This window comes from Nyctereutes procyonoides, unplaced genomic scaffold, assembly GCF_905146905.1.
Source record: "Nyctereutes procyonoides isolate TBG_1078 unplaced genomic scaffold, NYPRO_anot_genome, whole genome shotgun sequence".
In the NCBI taxonomy this organism is placed as follows: Eukaryota; Metazoa; Chordata; class Mammalia; order Carnivora; family Canidae; genus Nyctereutes; species Nyctereutes procyonoides.
In genome coordinates this window covers 30,403,067-30,419,780 of record NW_026575126.1, presented here as the reverse complement: position 1 = coordinate 30,419,780, position 16,714 = coordinate 30,403,067, and the positions used below count along the sequence as shown (strand labels likewise).

The following is a 16,714-nucleotide window of genomic DNA, read 5'->3' as shown; positions in this document are numbered from 1 at the left end:
AGTCAAGTAAAAGGTTATTTATCTGCTGCATGCAAATCATTTGATAAATACTCAATTACCCAATAGCAGTGAGTCTGCAAAAAGAGATTTGGATAGATCAACTGAATTATGATATAGATTGTGCTCTTTTTAATCCTCCTCTCCATAGCATGTAATAAACTAGATGTAGGCTAAAACTGCTTTTCTCAACATTAAAGTCATCTGCTTATATTGAAACTATAATTTAAGTTTTATAATAAACATTTTAATGGCTTTGGCCACTTGTAAGTAGGAAATGCCAAGCTTTTTAAGTATCACACTCTCAACATGCACTCTCAACTGGCATTGGTTCTTTCCCTTGCCATCCTCAGAGTTGTGATATTATTTCTGCTTTCAATTTCAGTTCATAGAAGCTTTTTATGATACAAGAAAGTTCAGGATTGAGGCTGTTCAATAACTGAAAATTAAATGACTCTCTTCTATGTGTAGTCAGTGTTAGGTGCCCTGACTAGAAGGATAGTATGCCTACTTTCTAGTGTCTATTCTCATGGGGTATGTGTATTATCAGGAGAGTGCTGGGGTTAGGAGAATGGGCTAGGACCACATAACACAAGACTGTGTGGATAATATTTTTATTTAGTGCAGACTCATGTGACTAAAATACAGGGAGGCTGCTAAGTTGGCAGGATCAGTACATACTTTGATATCTATCCATACTAGGTGGTTCCACTTGATTGCAACCACTGGATCTTCTGACAAATAACCAGGGAACTGAGACCATGCTGCTTTTTCTGGAATAGCTAACCTCCTGTAAAGTCTCTTGGGGTTCTCCACGGTAATTAGTACATTTAAGTGACACTTGATACAGGATTATGCCCATTATGGACTTGAAAAATGCATGAATGAATAATCTTCCTATTTTATAAGGGAGTACATGAAACAAAATGTGTGCACGTTTTATAAAATCCGCTGTGAGACAAAGATTTAGTCTAACATTTTAAACCTTAAATGTGATCGTTCTTGTCATTACCCAACTTGTAGCATGTTTTAGGACATAAATTGGAAGTGGTTATTTTTTTTGTTGTTGTTGTTTCTGAGGATTCATATATTGGACCAAGATATCTATTTTGATTATTTGAGAGAATAAAATATTTATTATAATCATTTGTTAATCCATAATGATTTCTTTCACAGAAAGTTACATCAAATAGAGTTTTAAAATAAGTATAATTAATTAATTATAGCTTTATATGTTTATAGGCTGTCAACTCCCAGTTTTATTTCTACCCCGTAACTTCCCTGAATTCCAGTCTCATATACTCAACTGCCTATTCAGCCATTTCCAGTGGAATGTATTAAATCATCTCAAAATTATCATGCCCAGAACTGAATCAGAGAACTCCTTCTGAAACCTGTACCTCTCACAATCTTTCCATCTCAGTGAATGGCAACACAGTCATGATGTTTGAGCTAAAATACTTGGAATAGCTTTGACTCCTTTTATCTCATACTCTGTATCCAACCCATCAGCAACCCTGTCTGCTCTGTCATCAGAGTATATCCAGAATCTGATCTAGTACTTCATCTCCCAGTCCAAGATAACAAAATTGCCCAAATGTTGCACCTGGAGGATAGGAATTACTTCCTCTCTGCTCTCTATTCCACTCTAGTGTCCCTGTCTGTTCTCAACGCAAGCAACCACAGTGGTTTGGAAAACTAGTTGGTTCATGTTACTTCTCTCCCTTAACTTCCAATAGTTTTCTGTCTCATTTTGAATAAAACCTTAACTTGAACATCCCAGAGGACCTATACAATCTGCCTCTAACCTGCCTCACCCTTATTTCTCTGACCTCATCTCTTCCACCTCTATGATTTTCTCTGCTGGAGACCTAAGTGTCTCCTTGCATTTCCTCCAGCTCCTCCCATTTGGGACAACTCATCTCTCAGCCTCTTTGCACTTGCTATTCCTTTGCTTAGAATGCTACTTTGTCGAAATATCAGGATAGAAAAGTCTCTTATGCCTGGCTAGACTGCTCAGACATTATTTCCTTATTGAGGCCTTTCCTGTCTTTCTTATTTGATACTAAAATCCATGCCTTCTTAACCCTTGTTTCCTGATTTATTTTCTTCTTAGTGCTAATCAAATATTTGTCATGTATAAAAAGTCATGGCTTATTTAAATTAAAGGTGAGTATTTTATTTTAAGGCTTTATATCAAATGTAGAATTAGATATTTTTGGAGTACAAGGAGTACAACTATTGCCTTAAAGTATTTGGGCAGGTTCTAGGCGATTGTTGTCCACATAATTCCCATAGTTGTTAAACTTATTTTGCATATTTATACATAGTCACTGTGACACTTAAATTCCACATGGTAAAGCATTTTACTTATTTGATGGACATCATGCATATTGGTCCAGTTGTTTTAAGAGATTATAGCTGTATAGAAATTGTAATGGAGGGGATCCCTGGGTGGCGCAGTGGTTTAGCGCCTGCCTTTGGCCCAGGGCGCGATCCTGGAGACCCCGGGATCGAATCCCACATCGGGCTCCCGGTGCGTGGAGCCTGCTTCTCCCTCTGCCTGTGTCTCTGCCTCTCTCTCTCTCTCTCTGTGACTATCATAAATAAATACAAATTAAAAAAAAAAACTAAAAAAAAAAAAAAAGAAATTGTAATGGAAATTTGTACTTTGCTTAGCTGGTTTAATAGGGCAATAATGTGGGACTCGTGGTTACTTAAAAAGTAGATGGATATTTGCAGGTGAACACCTAAAAGCAGCTATAGATTAAATATTGTTAAGGAAATGTACACACATACTAATATTCAAAACAAATTTATTTGTTATTTACAATCAATGCTAAATCTATGCTAGGACCACAAGGTTTACACATTTCTTTCAACCACTGGGTAGGTCAGAATTAGAATAAACAGTCAACAGTGGGATGTGGATACAATGGATTGGGGTGGGAGCCACACTTTTTCCATTACTTCTACTTCAGAATATTTAATTATGTATTTCTTTTACCTTTTCCTTTCCAATTTTGAATTACACTGTGTGATTTTTTTTTGAGCTGGTATATTCATGGGATCATAAAGAAGTATATTTACATTTAATCGCTGGGTTTCTGTTTTCTGAAATGGTATTACCATTAGGCTTATTAGGTGCTTAGTTTTGGTGAAATTAACTTTAAAATTTCTGAAACTACAGGCTACTATTTTACAAGTCTTTGTCCATGTCATTCTTAATTTGATGCTATTCTTTGAATATCAAATATCCAGTTTTTGCAAGATGCCCATCAAAAACTTGAGCCTTGAGATATTTGTATTTATTTTATTCATTTTTTTTCCTGAAGGGAAATATACTCTCTACACATAGGTTTAAAATGACAAAACATTTAAGTGTACTATAGAATCCCTTGGGTAAAATGGACTCTAAACACTTCCCATGTCCAGGAGTATTTAGTGTAAATACTACAACTCTAATCTTGTAAGCTTACAATTTATTAATGTATTCAAGCAGTTCATTTCTCCCATCTTATACTTTGAGTATAAAGATTAGATTACAAAATATAGACAAAAAGTCTAATTGTTTCAGCTACAAAGCGTTGTGTTGGAACATAGGAAATTTATGTGATTTCTTTTAACATTATTTGTCCCACATTATCACTTAAAAATGAACTCTCAAACCTTTTTTTTTTTTAATATGGGAGAGTTTAGATCAATAGGTTTTGTTTTTTAATACTTCATGTTTGTTTGTAATACAACGTTGCTCTATATCCTATATGTGTTTGAAATAAATAGGAGAAATGGTATCGGAGGAAAGAAACTAAAATATTAGGTTTTTAAAAGGATTTATTTTTTTATTTTGGGGGGGAGATGGAGAGAAAGAGAGCACATGAATAGAGGGAGTGGCAGAGGAAAGGCATCTCAAGCACAGTCCTTATTGAGCACATAGTCCTATGTGGGGCTCTGTTTCATCACCCGCAATCATGATCTGAGCTGCAATCAAGAGTTGGATGCTTAACCAACTGAGTCACCAGGCATCTCTAAAATATTAGGTTTTTTTAAAACCTTTTAATAAATAACTTACATCATGTTGCTATATTTAATCTATAGTTATGTTAATATCTATGCAATACAAAAAGAAATTATTAAATGGGGAAAATCCTAATAAAAGCGTATTAAGGTCAAGTTGTGCTACAGAGTGGTAATGAAATCTATATGAAAATATAAATTCAAGACTCATTTGGTTACATAAACTGACAAAGTTCTAGGCAACTTCCTGGAGTTGTATGTTCTTGGGATAACATAGTAGTGTGCTGGAGAGGTTGCTTAGCACTACATAATTTTCATGGAGATATCTGATGGACCTTTAGAGGTGGAAACCTGTTTAGTTTTCTGCTCTTCTGTAAAGAGATTTCCCAAAGTAGTCAGGGGAAATGGATAGCAAGAATCAAATGAATTATAATTCTGGAGGAAACATGGGTGATGCTCACTGGCACTATTAAAGATGTTCAAAAAGATTGAAAATTTAAGGACATAGTGCTTTTAGATATTATTTTTACTAAGTGTTACTATGTGTTGGACACTTTCCTCAGAGGTTAAAATGCCTTATTTTATTTAATTCTCAAAATAAGGTTAAGTTGGAGAAACTAAGTCACAGAGTAGGTTCCAACTGTAGAAATTGAGTTATTAATTGTTGCCTATTCACTTGTCCTATCCTACATTTCAGACTCTTTATTAAGAGCTCTTGTAATTTTAAAATATAGCAAAATATTGGTTATAGTTAAATTATAATTATAGTCACTTCACTCTCACTTTTTCATTTGTCAGTCCTAAATCCCACCACTACATAAACTCAGTAGCACTCTTGTTTTTTTTTTTTATATATTTATCTAGAGCAGCAAAGCATTTCATGACTGAGTGGGAGATTCTTAAAAAGATTTTATTTATTTATTTATTTGAGAAAGAAAGAGAGCATTCAAGTGAGGGGAGAGGCAGACAGAGAAGGACAAACAGACTCCTCACTGAGCGTGGGGTCTGATGTGGGGCTTAATCTCACCACTTCGAGAAATGAACAGAGCTGAAACCAAGAGTTAGATACTTAAATGACTGAGCCACCCAGGCTCCCCAGGAGATGGTTCATAACTCTGTGTTTTATTTTTATTTCTCCCTAGATTGATATGTTTCTGTGTGGCCTGTGATGTGAGGTACAAGGTGGGGATAAGTGACTACCTAGAAATGAGAAAGCATCTACTTTAGAAAGGCCACTTAAGAACTGTGTTCTTGGGCAACCCCAGTGGCTCAGCAGTTTAGTGCTACCTTTGGCCTGGGGTGTGATCCTGGAGACCTAGGATCCAGTCCCACATCAGGCTCCCTGCATGGAGCCTGCTTCTCCCTCTGCCTGTGTCTGCTTTTCTCTCTCTCTCTGTCATGAGTAAATAAATAAAATATAAACAAACAAACAAACTGTGTTCTTGCCACACTTGAATCAAATGGAAACAATCAGATTTGGGAAGCTCTTCAAGGTGCTGATTATAAAGGCCATTTCTGACACTCCATTTTCCTCCGCAGACTGGTGAGAAAGAAACTCTGGCTCTGAGGCTGGATGTAGCTGCTTATTGATTCATGTATTCATTCATTCATTAAACATATCTGTATTGATTGTTCATTATGCATCAGCTGCTATGTTACTTATCAATACTGCAGTGAACATCAGTGGTGCTGATGTTTGTTATCAAAGAGTTTACAGTCTATCAGGGGAGGCAGACATCAAACAATAAATTACAAGCTTAGCAGAAAGAGAGAGAGAGGAAGGGAGATTAGGTGGATGAGTCTGTAACAGGGATCTTAGACACACACCATGCCTGAGTGAAAATGAGATAATTGAGCAAGCAAAATAGAGTGTGGATTTATCCAAGGGGAATATACGGCACTTGGGATCATATGAATGGGTCACATAACCCAACCTGTGAGAGATAAGTAATGATTTCCTGAAGGAAGTCATGATTAGGTTGAGATCAAAAAGGTTGGTTAGGTCTCAGTCATGTGGCTTTAATCCTGGCTACCCAATTAGATTCATCTAAAAAATCATGAATGCTTGTCCGCCCCACCCCACCCCCCTGCTTCCTCCATTCTAGTTATTGGTTCTTACATAGAACCCAGGCATACTTATGTTTTAAAAGATCTCCAGAAGCTTCTAATGACAGGGTTGAGAAACCAGTCAACTATCCTTAGCCAATTGAGAAAGGATTGAAAAACTAAATCCTCAGTAAAGGAAACAGTGTATTTTAGAAACTTAGAGAAGTTTATTTCAGCTGGAACACTTCATTTGGGGTTGGGGAAATGGATAGGAGTTAGTGTAGATGTTTCACTTGGAGATTGTGGCTCTGAATATCCATGGTGGAGATCTGATTTTTCTCAAGAGGTGCTCCATAGCTATGATGCACCCAGGGAGAGTTTGGACATCTCAATTTATTTAGTGTTGATATCTTATCAGGCAACCATGATTACTTTCATTTTCTTGTGCTCTGTGCTGTCTTGTATCTGTGCTGCATATCTGATATTTCTGTCAGCCTCCTCTAAGCTTATAAACTTCTACCCATCCTTTAGGACTCAGCTTAAAAGAAACTACATGGTAGATCTTTCAGCCTGGTAGATCTTTTGAGCTATACGGGCTCTATCAGAGCTATACAACTCTGTTGTAGGGCGGAAGCAGCTGTGGACAATATATAAATGAAAGAGTGTTGCTATAGTCTAATAAAAATATTGTTTGTGGATGCTGAAATATAAATTTCACATAGATTCCATATCTCACACAATATGGTGCTTCTTTTAAATTTTTAATGATGTAAAAATAAAACCATTAATATCTTATATACCATTACGAGGTAGTCAACAAGGTCTTGACCCATAGGCATAGTTTCTCCTACCACTGTTCTAAGACATTGTTACAAATACTCTCAGAAACTCTCTTAAGTAAATATTTTTGTTATTTTCGTCTTACCGATGTAGAAACTGAGGCCTAAAGCAAGTCCAAATCATACAGATGCTAAGTGCCAGGGATGGGATTCCAGAATCATTCCAGCTCTTCAGCACTATGTATTGCTGTCATTTACTCCTTATTGGTAATGGGAGTGTGTCAAGAGGTTTAAAGGAGGAATTAATTAGAGATGAAACAATCAAAGCATTGTGAGACTTTAGATCAGTAATCCATGTGGACACTGAAAGGAACAGAGGGAAAGGATTAAAGACCTGGGACAGACTAATCAGTGAATGAGTTGGGGGGGTGGTGTTCAAGAGGATCAGGAAAACATAATAGAAAATATATAGTAGGCCCTCAAAAATTTTTGCTTTAAGATAAGTGAGCTCTATGGACTTCAGAGAAAGTTGCTTCTAGTATTTTTATATTATTGTGTTTCACATTCAGCCAATATTTTATAGAGCTCATGTGTATATGTGTGTGTATAGCTGTTGTCTTCTGGTTTGGGAAAAATTCAAGAATAGGCAAATAATTAAAACTAAGTATGGAAAGTGCTATTTTAGAAGTGAGTATAACCCAGATAACCCAGGAAATGCTTTCTGGAGCAGATTACTCATCATTTAGAGCCTACATATCCCTCAGTGAAGTGGAGCTCAGTGTTTCAGATGGGAGGCATAGAAATTAGAAACATCCAGAGACAGGAAAAAGAAGATGGGGGCCAAGGTGTTCTGGGTTGTCTAAATTCAGTATAGCTAGAGCAGTGAGTGAGGAAGGAGTTAGGGGAATTGACAATGAAAAAAAAATGGTGGAGGTACAGTTAGGGTGGTACCAGGAGGACAAATGTATATGTTCAGATCTTCAAGATTTTATATTCTGGTCTGTGCATACCATCTGGAAATTTTAGTGGGTTCACTGAAGGAGTTTAAGCAGGACAGTGACATAAATCCTGGAGTTTTGGAAGCTTGCTCAAGTTGTGGTGTGCAGACTGATGAGAAAAGACATGGAAACCAGTCAAGTGGCTATTGTAATAATGCACTAGGTTCTGATATCTTATTCTCCCATTTAATAAAATGTAACAGTATGTCGTAAAAGGCAGGAGAAATACTGTTGAACAAAATATGGTACTAATTGGATACATCTGAAATTCTAATCATGGTTTGTGGCATCAGCTATTGGCAACATGGAAACAATTCCAATATTAAGGGCATTTAAGAATTGCTTTGAATATGGAAACTTCATTTTTTTAGATATATCAAGTTAAGCTCCAAGAACTACTGATTTTAATCTTCATTTTATTTTTTTTAAAGAATTTATTTATTTATTCATGAGAGACACACAGAGAGAGGCAGAGGCATAGGCAGAGGGAGAAGCAGGCTCCCTGTGGGGAGCTTGATGTGGGACTCCATCCCAGGACAGGATCATGACCTGAGCCAAAGGCAAGTGATCAACCGCTGAGCTGCCCAGGCGCCCCTACTTTTAATCTTTAAACAGTTGCAATCTGGTCAATAAAATATGAAGAATAATTTCCCTGTATGTATAATGTATGTGTGTGTGTGCATAAATCATAGAATCCATATTATGAGAATTTGTTAAATGCTATGATTATGAGATCAAATAACAGATAGATTTCAAAGTGGCTTAATTTATTATTTAGTTGTCTTGAAGGAAAAAACTTTAAAACTTGAGTATCTAAGTTTTACATTTTTATAACTTGATATGGTTTTCTAGAGAAAGGAAAAACCTAGTTGAAATCTTTACTTTGTATCCCTATTTTTTAATTGGTTTTTGAAGAGTGAATTATTTCTTAAAATGTGTCTCTACAAAGAATTTTTTGAGGCTTTAAAAATAGAGCCCTTATTTTGAATCCTATAGAGGGAATGTGTTTTTACCACATTAGTTTCAAAGTCGGAAGGAACAAATGTGACAAAATCTGTGCTCTTGGAAAAGGTCATACTGTGAAAAGATATTCTGGAGAGAAGGGACATGTGGTTTATTTTATTTTTTATTTACCTACGAGCAGTTGGAACCATGACCATGGGACTTCATCCTTTACCTCGTAGAATTACAGCTTTCATAGCTGTTTTCAGGTTTGTCCTTGAGTCTTTAACCCTCATCTACTTTTGCTAACGGCCTCAGAGCAAGAAGATAAAATAAGCAGATAAAATGCTGTGACTTTTAGAAACAGTCTCCTTCAGAGTCATTTATACCCTGAAACATAAATTAAGTTAATTTAAAACAAATAAAAACATCAGGAATCAATTAGCTGTCTCAAGATAATTTTAGTATATTATATTTATGCTTTCAGTTTCTTTTACAGGGTATAGCAATGAAGGTGGTGAAGTGGAAAGAGCCTGGATTTGATATTTGCCCAGATCTTAGGAGTGTCCTCAGTTTGCTTTCTGGTTTTCAATTTCTTCATCTGCACAGTGGGAATAAGAACATATGCTCTGCAAACCTTTCAAGAGCTTAGCCTAGTGACTGACACATATTAGGCTTTCTAGACATGGAAGCCATTACAATTATTACTTTCTTCTTGGACTTTATGATAAGAAAAAGAAGGAAGCTAAGAATGGTCAGGTGTTCCTATTGGTCTAGAAAAATTGATCATCACAAGCAAGACTCCTGCAAAATGGTTGTTGAATGTCATCATTCTTTTAAATAGTCCAAGGCTGAACTAGAGAGTATCATATTTGATAAATTAATGATCCTGTTGAAATGTCTGATTTCCATAAAGAAAAAGATTTTTTTCTTTTTAATAATTTGAAACCATGTGGACTATACTGAATAGCTATGTTGATTTTCATTTAGAGGCTTGATGAAAGAGGTAGAGTATTGCTAAAGGAAAGTATAATTGTTATACTCTAAAAGGAAAGTTATGTAAAGCTTCATCCACGTATATTTGTACATATGAAGTCAATACCCCTAAAATTTAATTAACTTAAGGAAATGACCAGGTAAACATTGCTTACAAACACTCATTCATTCATGCATGCATTCTATAATGAACTGACAGTTATTATAAAAAAATACTAGTTGAAATTATAATTCTCAAAGGACAACATCCTGTTGCAGGTGACTCTATGGAATGTGATAAATTGTGATGGTATTTTCTTATTCTAAAATCAGTCCCATTTCCATTCTCATTACGTTTTCCCAGAAACAGTATATTTATAAAACCCAATATATTTTGAAATGTGATGGTAATTCTGTTTTTTTTTTTTTTTTTTTTTACTAATGACTGAACTTTTCAAAGTAATACTGGTTCACTTTTAAGTAGAAGTGATCCCTTTTCCTTCTGAATTAGAATCCAAATTCTTGCAGTAAGGACTTATATCTCAGAAATGCTCAGTAATACAGGCCCAACAATGACCTCCTCTGAATATTTTTATTTTTTAATAAAGTGAGAAAGTTAACAGAATATAGGTATATTGAGAAATATGGAGTCTAAAGTCTGTTTTTATAATAGTGCTTACACCATATGACTCCTGTTTTGACTTGCTTAGTGAATTAAGTAGGTATTAAGTTGTGTATCAGGGAATTTGATGGTCTAAAACACTGTCCTTTAATGTCTGCTTTATTTCATATAGTGTAATGCTTTGAAGTTCCGTCCATGTGGTAGCATGTATCAGAATGTAATTACTATTTATAACTGAATCCTATTCCATTGTACACATGTATCACATTTTGTTAATCACTTCATGTTCTTTTTTTTTTTTTTTTTTTTTTTTATTTTTTATTTATTTATGATAGTCACACAGAATGAGAGAGAGAGGCAGAGACACAGGCAGAGGGAGAAGCAGGCTCCATGCACCAGGAGCCTGACGTGGGATTCGATCCTGGGTCTCCAGGATCGTGCCCTGGGCCAAAGGCAGACGCCAAACCGCTGCGCCACCCAGGGATCCCTATCACTTCATGTTCTGATAGAAACTTGGGTTGTTCCCACCTTTTGGCTGTTATGAATAATGTTTCCATGAACATTGGCACACAGGTATCTGTTTAAGTGCCAGCTTCAATTCTTTTCGGTGTACCCAGGAGTGGAATTGCTTGGTCATATGGCACTTATATGTTCAGTGTTCTGAGGAATATTATATGATTCCACTTATATGAAATTTCTAGAATAAGCAACTTCATAGAGACAGAAAGTGTATTATCAGTTACCAGAGTCCAGGCAGAGGTGGTAAATAGGGAGCTATTGCTCAGTGGTTAGTTTCTGTTTGGAGTGAGGAAAATGTCTTGGAAATAGATAGTGGTGATGGTTGCACAGCATTTTGAATATAAGTATCCTGCTAAATTGTACATAAAATGGTTAAAATAGCAAATTTTGTGTTGTATGTATTTTACCATAATTAAATGGGTGAATTACATGCAAGTGAATAATATTCCAATAAAGCTGTTTAAAACATCAAGTTTATCCAAAAGGATTACACCTTATTACACTTTTATCCAAAGATTACACTTTTACCCAAAGTCTCCAAAGTCAATCTGAATCATGAGGCCTAAAGCACCACCCATGAAGACATTCTGGCAAATTTAAAGGGTAAAACTCAACAGATTATACATAGATACATATGTGCATGCACCATACACAGATATACATATGTACACAGTATATACTGTTTACACATGCATTTGCTTATACATAATTTGTAAATAACTAACATAGGAAGATGTTCAAAACAAGAGCATTATGTTTTGTTATCTGTTCTTTTTAACAACTTTTAACTTTTTTGAGTGTACAATATGGCTGAGTAACTGCAGATTTTATAATAATTATGTATAACATTCATTGTTATACAAAATTACCTTCAAAATTTTGGTCAATCAAAATTACCTTTATTTAGATTATGAATAATTGAATTATAAATCTTTTTTTATATTATAAATCTATTAGAAATTAATGGAATATGTCTAGATGCTGGCTTTCACTTTAATTCCAAATAATGCAATTACTTAGAATGATTAAAGACTTTCTAAATGGTTATTGAGATGCATCAGACAGATTGTAAATTCACATATATTCAATTATATGCAATATATGTTATGTAATATGTGTATGTATAATGTATAATATGTGCTATGTAACATATATATATATATATTCAGTTCTAAATCTACATATTCCACCCCACACATGGATATCTTCTGTTTGCTTTTCTATAATTTTATTCTTAAATTGAGATATCTTGTATTAGAGAATTTTATAGTTGTAATTTACCTGCTGTCGCACTCCTCAGTCTCCCACCCAAATATTATGGAAACATGGCAAATGACAGATTTGAGAAGTAGAACAAGAAACTATTTTCTCTGTTAAAAAATTCTTTTTATATTGGATTATTTGTTCAATTTAAAAAAATTTTTTACTTATTTTTCAGCGGCTCCAGTTGATGTACTAAAAGCTCTAGATTTTCACAACTCTCCAGAGGGAATAACAAAAACAACGGGCTTTTGCACAAACAGAAAGAATTCAAAAGATTCGGACACTGCTTACAGAGTTTCAAAGCAAGCACAACTCAGTGCTCCCACAAAACAGTTATTTTCAGGTATGTTCACGTTATTATTACAACAATTACTACTTTGCAAATTATTATGGATTCTTTTTATCATGCTGTATAATGCACAATTATTGGGGCAGATATAATTCTTTCATATATGGGACATTGAATACATTGTGGTCACTAAGGTGACTTGAGGAAAATAACTAATTATTGCCAATTTTAATTCAGCACAGTCACAGGAGATATGCTCGTTTGAAAATTTAATAATTTATTATTTTATTGAAGATGACAAAACTTGAAGACGATATTCTATCTAGCTTATTTTTGCATAAAATCATGTAGAATTTATTTATTGCTGGGAACATGGCAACTTTATCCTTAATGACTACAATGTGGGTTTAGACATACTTAGTGTCTTTCTGAAATTAAGATAAATTTCTGTTGAAAGAAATACAGACAGATTATTCTGTATTTTTTTGGATCCTATTCTTATCTCAAATAGAGTAAAAATTAGTCACATCTCGCAATTAAAAGGAGATCTGGGACTAGAGATTTGATAAATCTTCACCTGGAAAGTTTTCATAATGGTATTGAAAACTACTTGGTGCATATTTTCTTTCTTTCCATGAAAGCATCGATTGACCTAATAGCACTAATTATCTCCAAATCATATAATGTAGAAAAAGGGAGCTAAGTGATGAAATGCCAATTTCTGAGCATTACATTATTAAAGCAAGTAACTCATTACAAGTTGGCTATTGGATACATGTCAATTATTTTTTTCTTGTAACTGTACTAAATTGAGTGTCCTCATCCTTACTTAACAGAAGAGGAAATAGAGTTTCACTAAAGTTCTTGGAGTTGTCCAGATTACAAGGGGTCAGTATTTAATCCAGGTCTAATCTGTTGCCAAAGCCAATGTTCCTTATAATATCCGGTGTTTCTTTTTGGTGCTTTGGGATCCTCTCAGAAATAATTTATCATTTAAATTCTTCATATTATCCTGTCTACTGTTTCTACATGAAGGGATTTGAATTGCCTATTTTCACATAAAAGTATTTTCTCACCATAGAAAAATTAAAATCAAAGGACTAAGGAATTACAAAATGAGATAGTGTATTTTTCATGGATGGACATTTTAAAGTATTTTTGAAAACATATTTATGTCGATTAAATTGTTGTTTTCCCAAATATTTCTTGTTTTGCCATAATTTGTGATGCACCAAAGTAACAAACTGCAAAAACAAAGAATATCAATGCACAATTTTTCTGACTTTGAAAATAAAAAGTTAAAACTTACTAAATTCATAAAATATTCTTAATAAATCAAGTTTAAAAGTTGCAAATGAAAAATTATGTTGCTTTTCTATTTATCTGCCTTCTAATGCAGAAATAGGAAAAAGATGGCAATTTTCCAGAGAAAATAACAGGGGAAAAATATACTAATGGAAAAGCTTTAGAAATAAGAAGTTAGTTTTTAATTTTTTTTATGCTTTGGCTCATCATCTCAGGGTCAGTTTTTCTGCCTTCCAAATTGGTAGTTTGATTAATTCAATCACTTCTGCTTTGTTATTCATGGAAAAAGACTACAATGTATGCCTCTGAGCTTTCCTTCCTTGAGAGTTAACAAAATTCCCCTATGTCAATTTTTTTTCCACCTTCTCATAACATTCTGCCTTAGGCATATGATTCTAGTAATGAGTATTTCAGATTGCAGGAGACACTTTTTGATAGCGACCTCATTTTTACCCCCACACAAATGAATTTAAACAATCTTCTACAGGGTAGAGCTTCCTGTCAAATAATATTAGCACAATGGCAGTTAATAAAAATGATCAATGGCATCTTCAAAGTTAAAAAAATCCAAAGACTGAATATTGTTTTTCAAATAAGTAAAAAAAATATTTGAAAAATTACTTGGGAATGCTTTTTCTCTCATTATGGGAAGACATAATAGCAACTTCTTTTCTAATGAAAAAATTAAGCAGGGATAGTGGAAACTTCAGCACTGGGTAGGGGTGGAGGATTATCAGACAGTCACCATAAAATTCTGTTTAATTAAGGTATATGGGCCTTCTAAAGTCCTAATCTGAGACCTTTAATTTAACTGTCTGTAAACGTTATACATGTGACCTGAATAGAAGCTGTAATTTGCAAATCCTCTGTTCTCTTTAGAACACCTGCCATAAGACAGATACAATACAAGAAACTTGGTGTATTTGATCTTTATCTTCATATCCGTCTGGGAAAAAGAATATTTAAACTCAAACTATGGAGTAGGGGTTAGACATGTGAAGTATTTGCATATAATCACAGAACCAGTGAATGATGTAAGACAAAGAGACAGTCCCTTCTTCTTTTAGACTAAAATGAGCTTTCCTACTACGCAAAAGTGGCCTTCCCTCCTCATTTTCAAAATCTTGCTGAACACCAAGCTACATCAAAAAAGAATTTTAATTAAAGGGAGACATATTCCACATGGAAATCTATTGACCACAACCTAAAAAAATTAAAATCAAATAATAGAGTTTCGTGCCTTTTCCACACAAAATCTATTCCTGCATGCAATATCTATTGATATTAAAAGGCCATTTTAAGAATCATTGTTGAACTTGATATATTTACTGTGAATTATGATTATTGCATATGTTTGATTCATGTATACATGCATATCAAAGGTAGTAATGGCATTTTTTTCTTTAATAATAATCATTCAACAGAGAGGATGCTTTATTTTTAGTTTGTATTTATATATTTCAAAACATATATCATTTAGTTAAAAAGTTTCACATTTTACTTTATCATGTATACTGATCACTGTTATTTTAGATAAAATTTCACATAGTAAGTGATTGCGTTTTTGTTGAATATTATGGTGAATTCTCTCCGATATATTTAGTCAGTTGATAATTAGAATTTGCTTTAATCTATTTAGTCTTATATGAATATATTCTTTCTTAAAATTCTTTTTTCCCTAAATATCTCTATGTAGACATGAATTCATAGCGTTTTTGCAAAAGTGAAAAAAATACTGGTTTCCCCTAACATAACATCTTAGCATCCTCTTTTTTCAATGTAAGAGACATTTAAATAATTTACAGTACATTTAAATACATTTAAGTATTTAAATAATTTAAATAATTTAAAGTACATTTAGGGAAAGAATTTCTGTGATTCTCAACATTTTGAGCTACTTATTTGAAGAAAGTTTATTTTCTATGGAGTTTCTTCAATAGCAGGCTGAATTACCTACTTAGATTTTTATTTATAGTATAAGCAGATAAAACTTGCTTTATTAATTGATAGGATTTCATTATCTTTCCATTTTATTTATATTATTATTTTCCTTGTGTTGATTTACATAAATATAAAATTAGATGTCTTAAGATGTTTAAATGAAACAAAACTACACACACTCATTTATTTATTTATTTATTTATTTGTTTGTTTGTTTTTCCTGTGATAGCAAAGCTTTTATTTTATTTTATTTTTTATTTTTGATAGCAAAGCTTTTATGACCTACTTGTGATATAACAAAATTGTTTGGTAAATTATTTTAAAAACTAAAATTAAGAATTTTAAATAAGCACTTTTTGGTTTGGAGATATTTATCTAGAATATAGATAGATATGGATAAAGATGTAGGTATAGATATAGATGCAGATATAAGTAGATATTATAGAACCAAATAGTTAACATTAATGAACTACCTTCTCTACGACATACTCTTATGTAATTTCCTCATTTTAAATAATTTCATTTTCATAAATTATCACCTACTACTTTAAGTAGCTACTTAAATTATACAGATGTTTTGTATTTTATTTAGGCTGTCCCAATAGTTGTAGGCCATTTTAATATTTTAGCATTATTAATAGTGTTCTGGTGAGTTGACATATCTTTACACATAAGCATTGTTCCTTTTCCAAAAAATTCTTAGAAGTGGGATTGCTTGTTTCCTATAATCTTTTGAATTTGAATCCATGGCAGTCATAGTTTGTATGTAGACTACCATGTATAAAATTTAAAATGATAGAATTTTAAATGAATGGATTGAATATGGAAGCTCCTGGTCCAGATATCATTGATTACACGTGCACATTTACACCTGTTTTACATATGGACAACCTTTTAACTGAAATAATGTCACCCTTCAAATAAAAATCTCTGCTTTACTTATGTTTCAGGATAGTAAGATATATATGTAAAAGACCAAAATGCAAAATTTAATACACAGTGTTTTATAAAAATATATGAG

At 33.5% G+C, this 16,714-nt stretch overlaps 1 protein-coding gene across 2 annotated transcripts in view; it reads left to right on the top strand.

Moving 5' to 3' along the window:
• Nucleotides 1-16,714, top strand: part of COL11A1 (collagen type XI alpha 1 chain) — a 196,897-nt gene that overhangs the window by 9,905 nt on the left and 170,278 nt on the right. For both annotated transcript variants that reach the window (XM_055340297.1, XM_055340296.1), the window contains exon 2: nt 12,334-12,501. In XM_055340297.1, the coding sequence (XP_055196272.1) occupies nt 12,334-12,501 (168 nt within the window). The remainder of the gene's footprint in view (nt 1-12,333; nt 12,502-16,714) is intronic.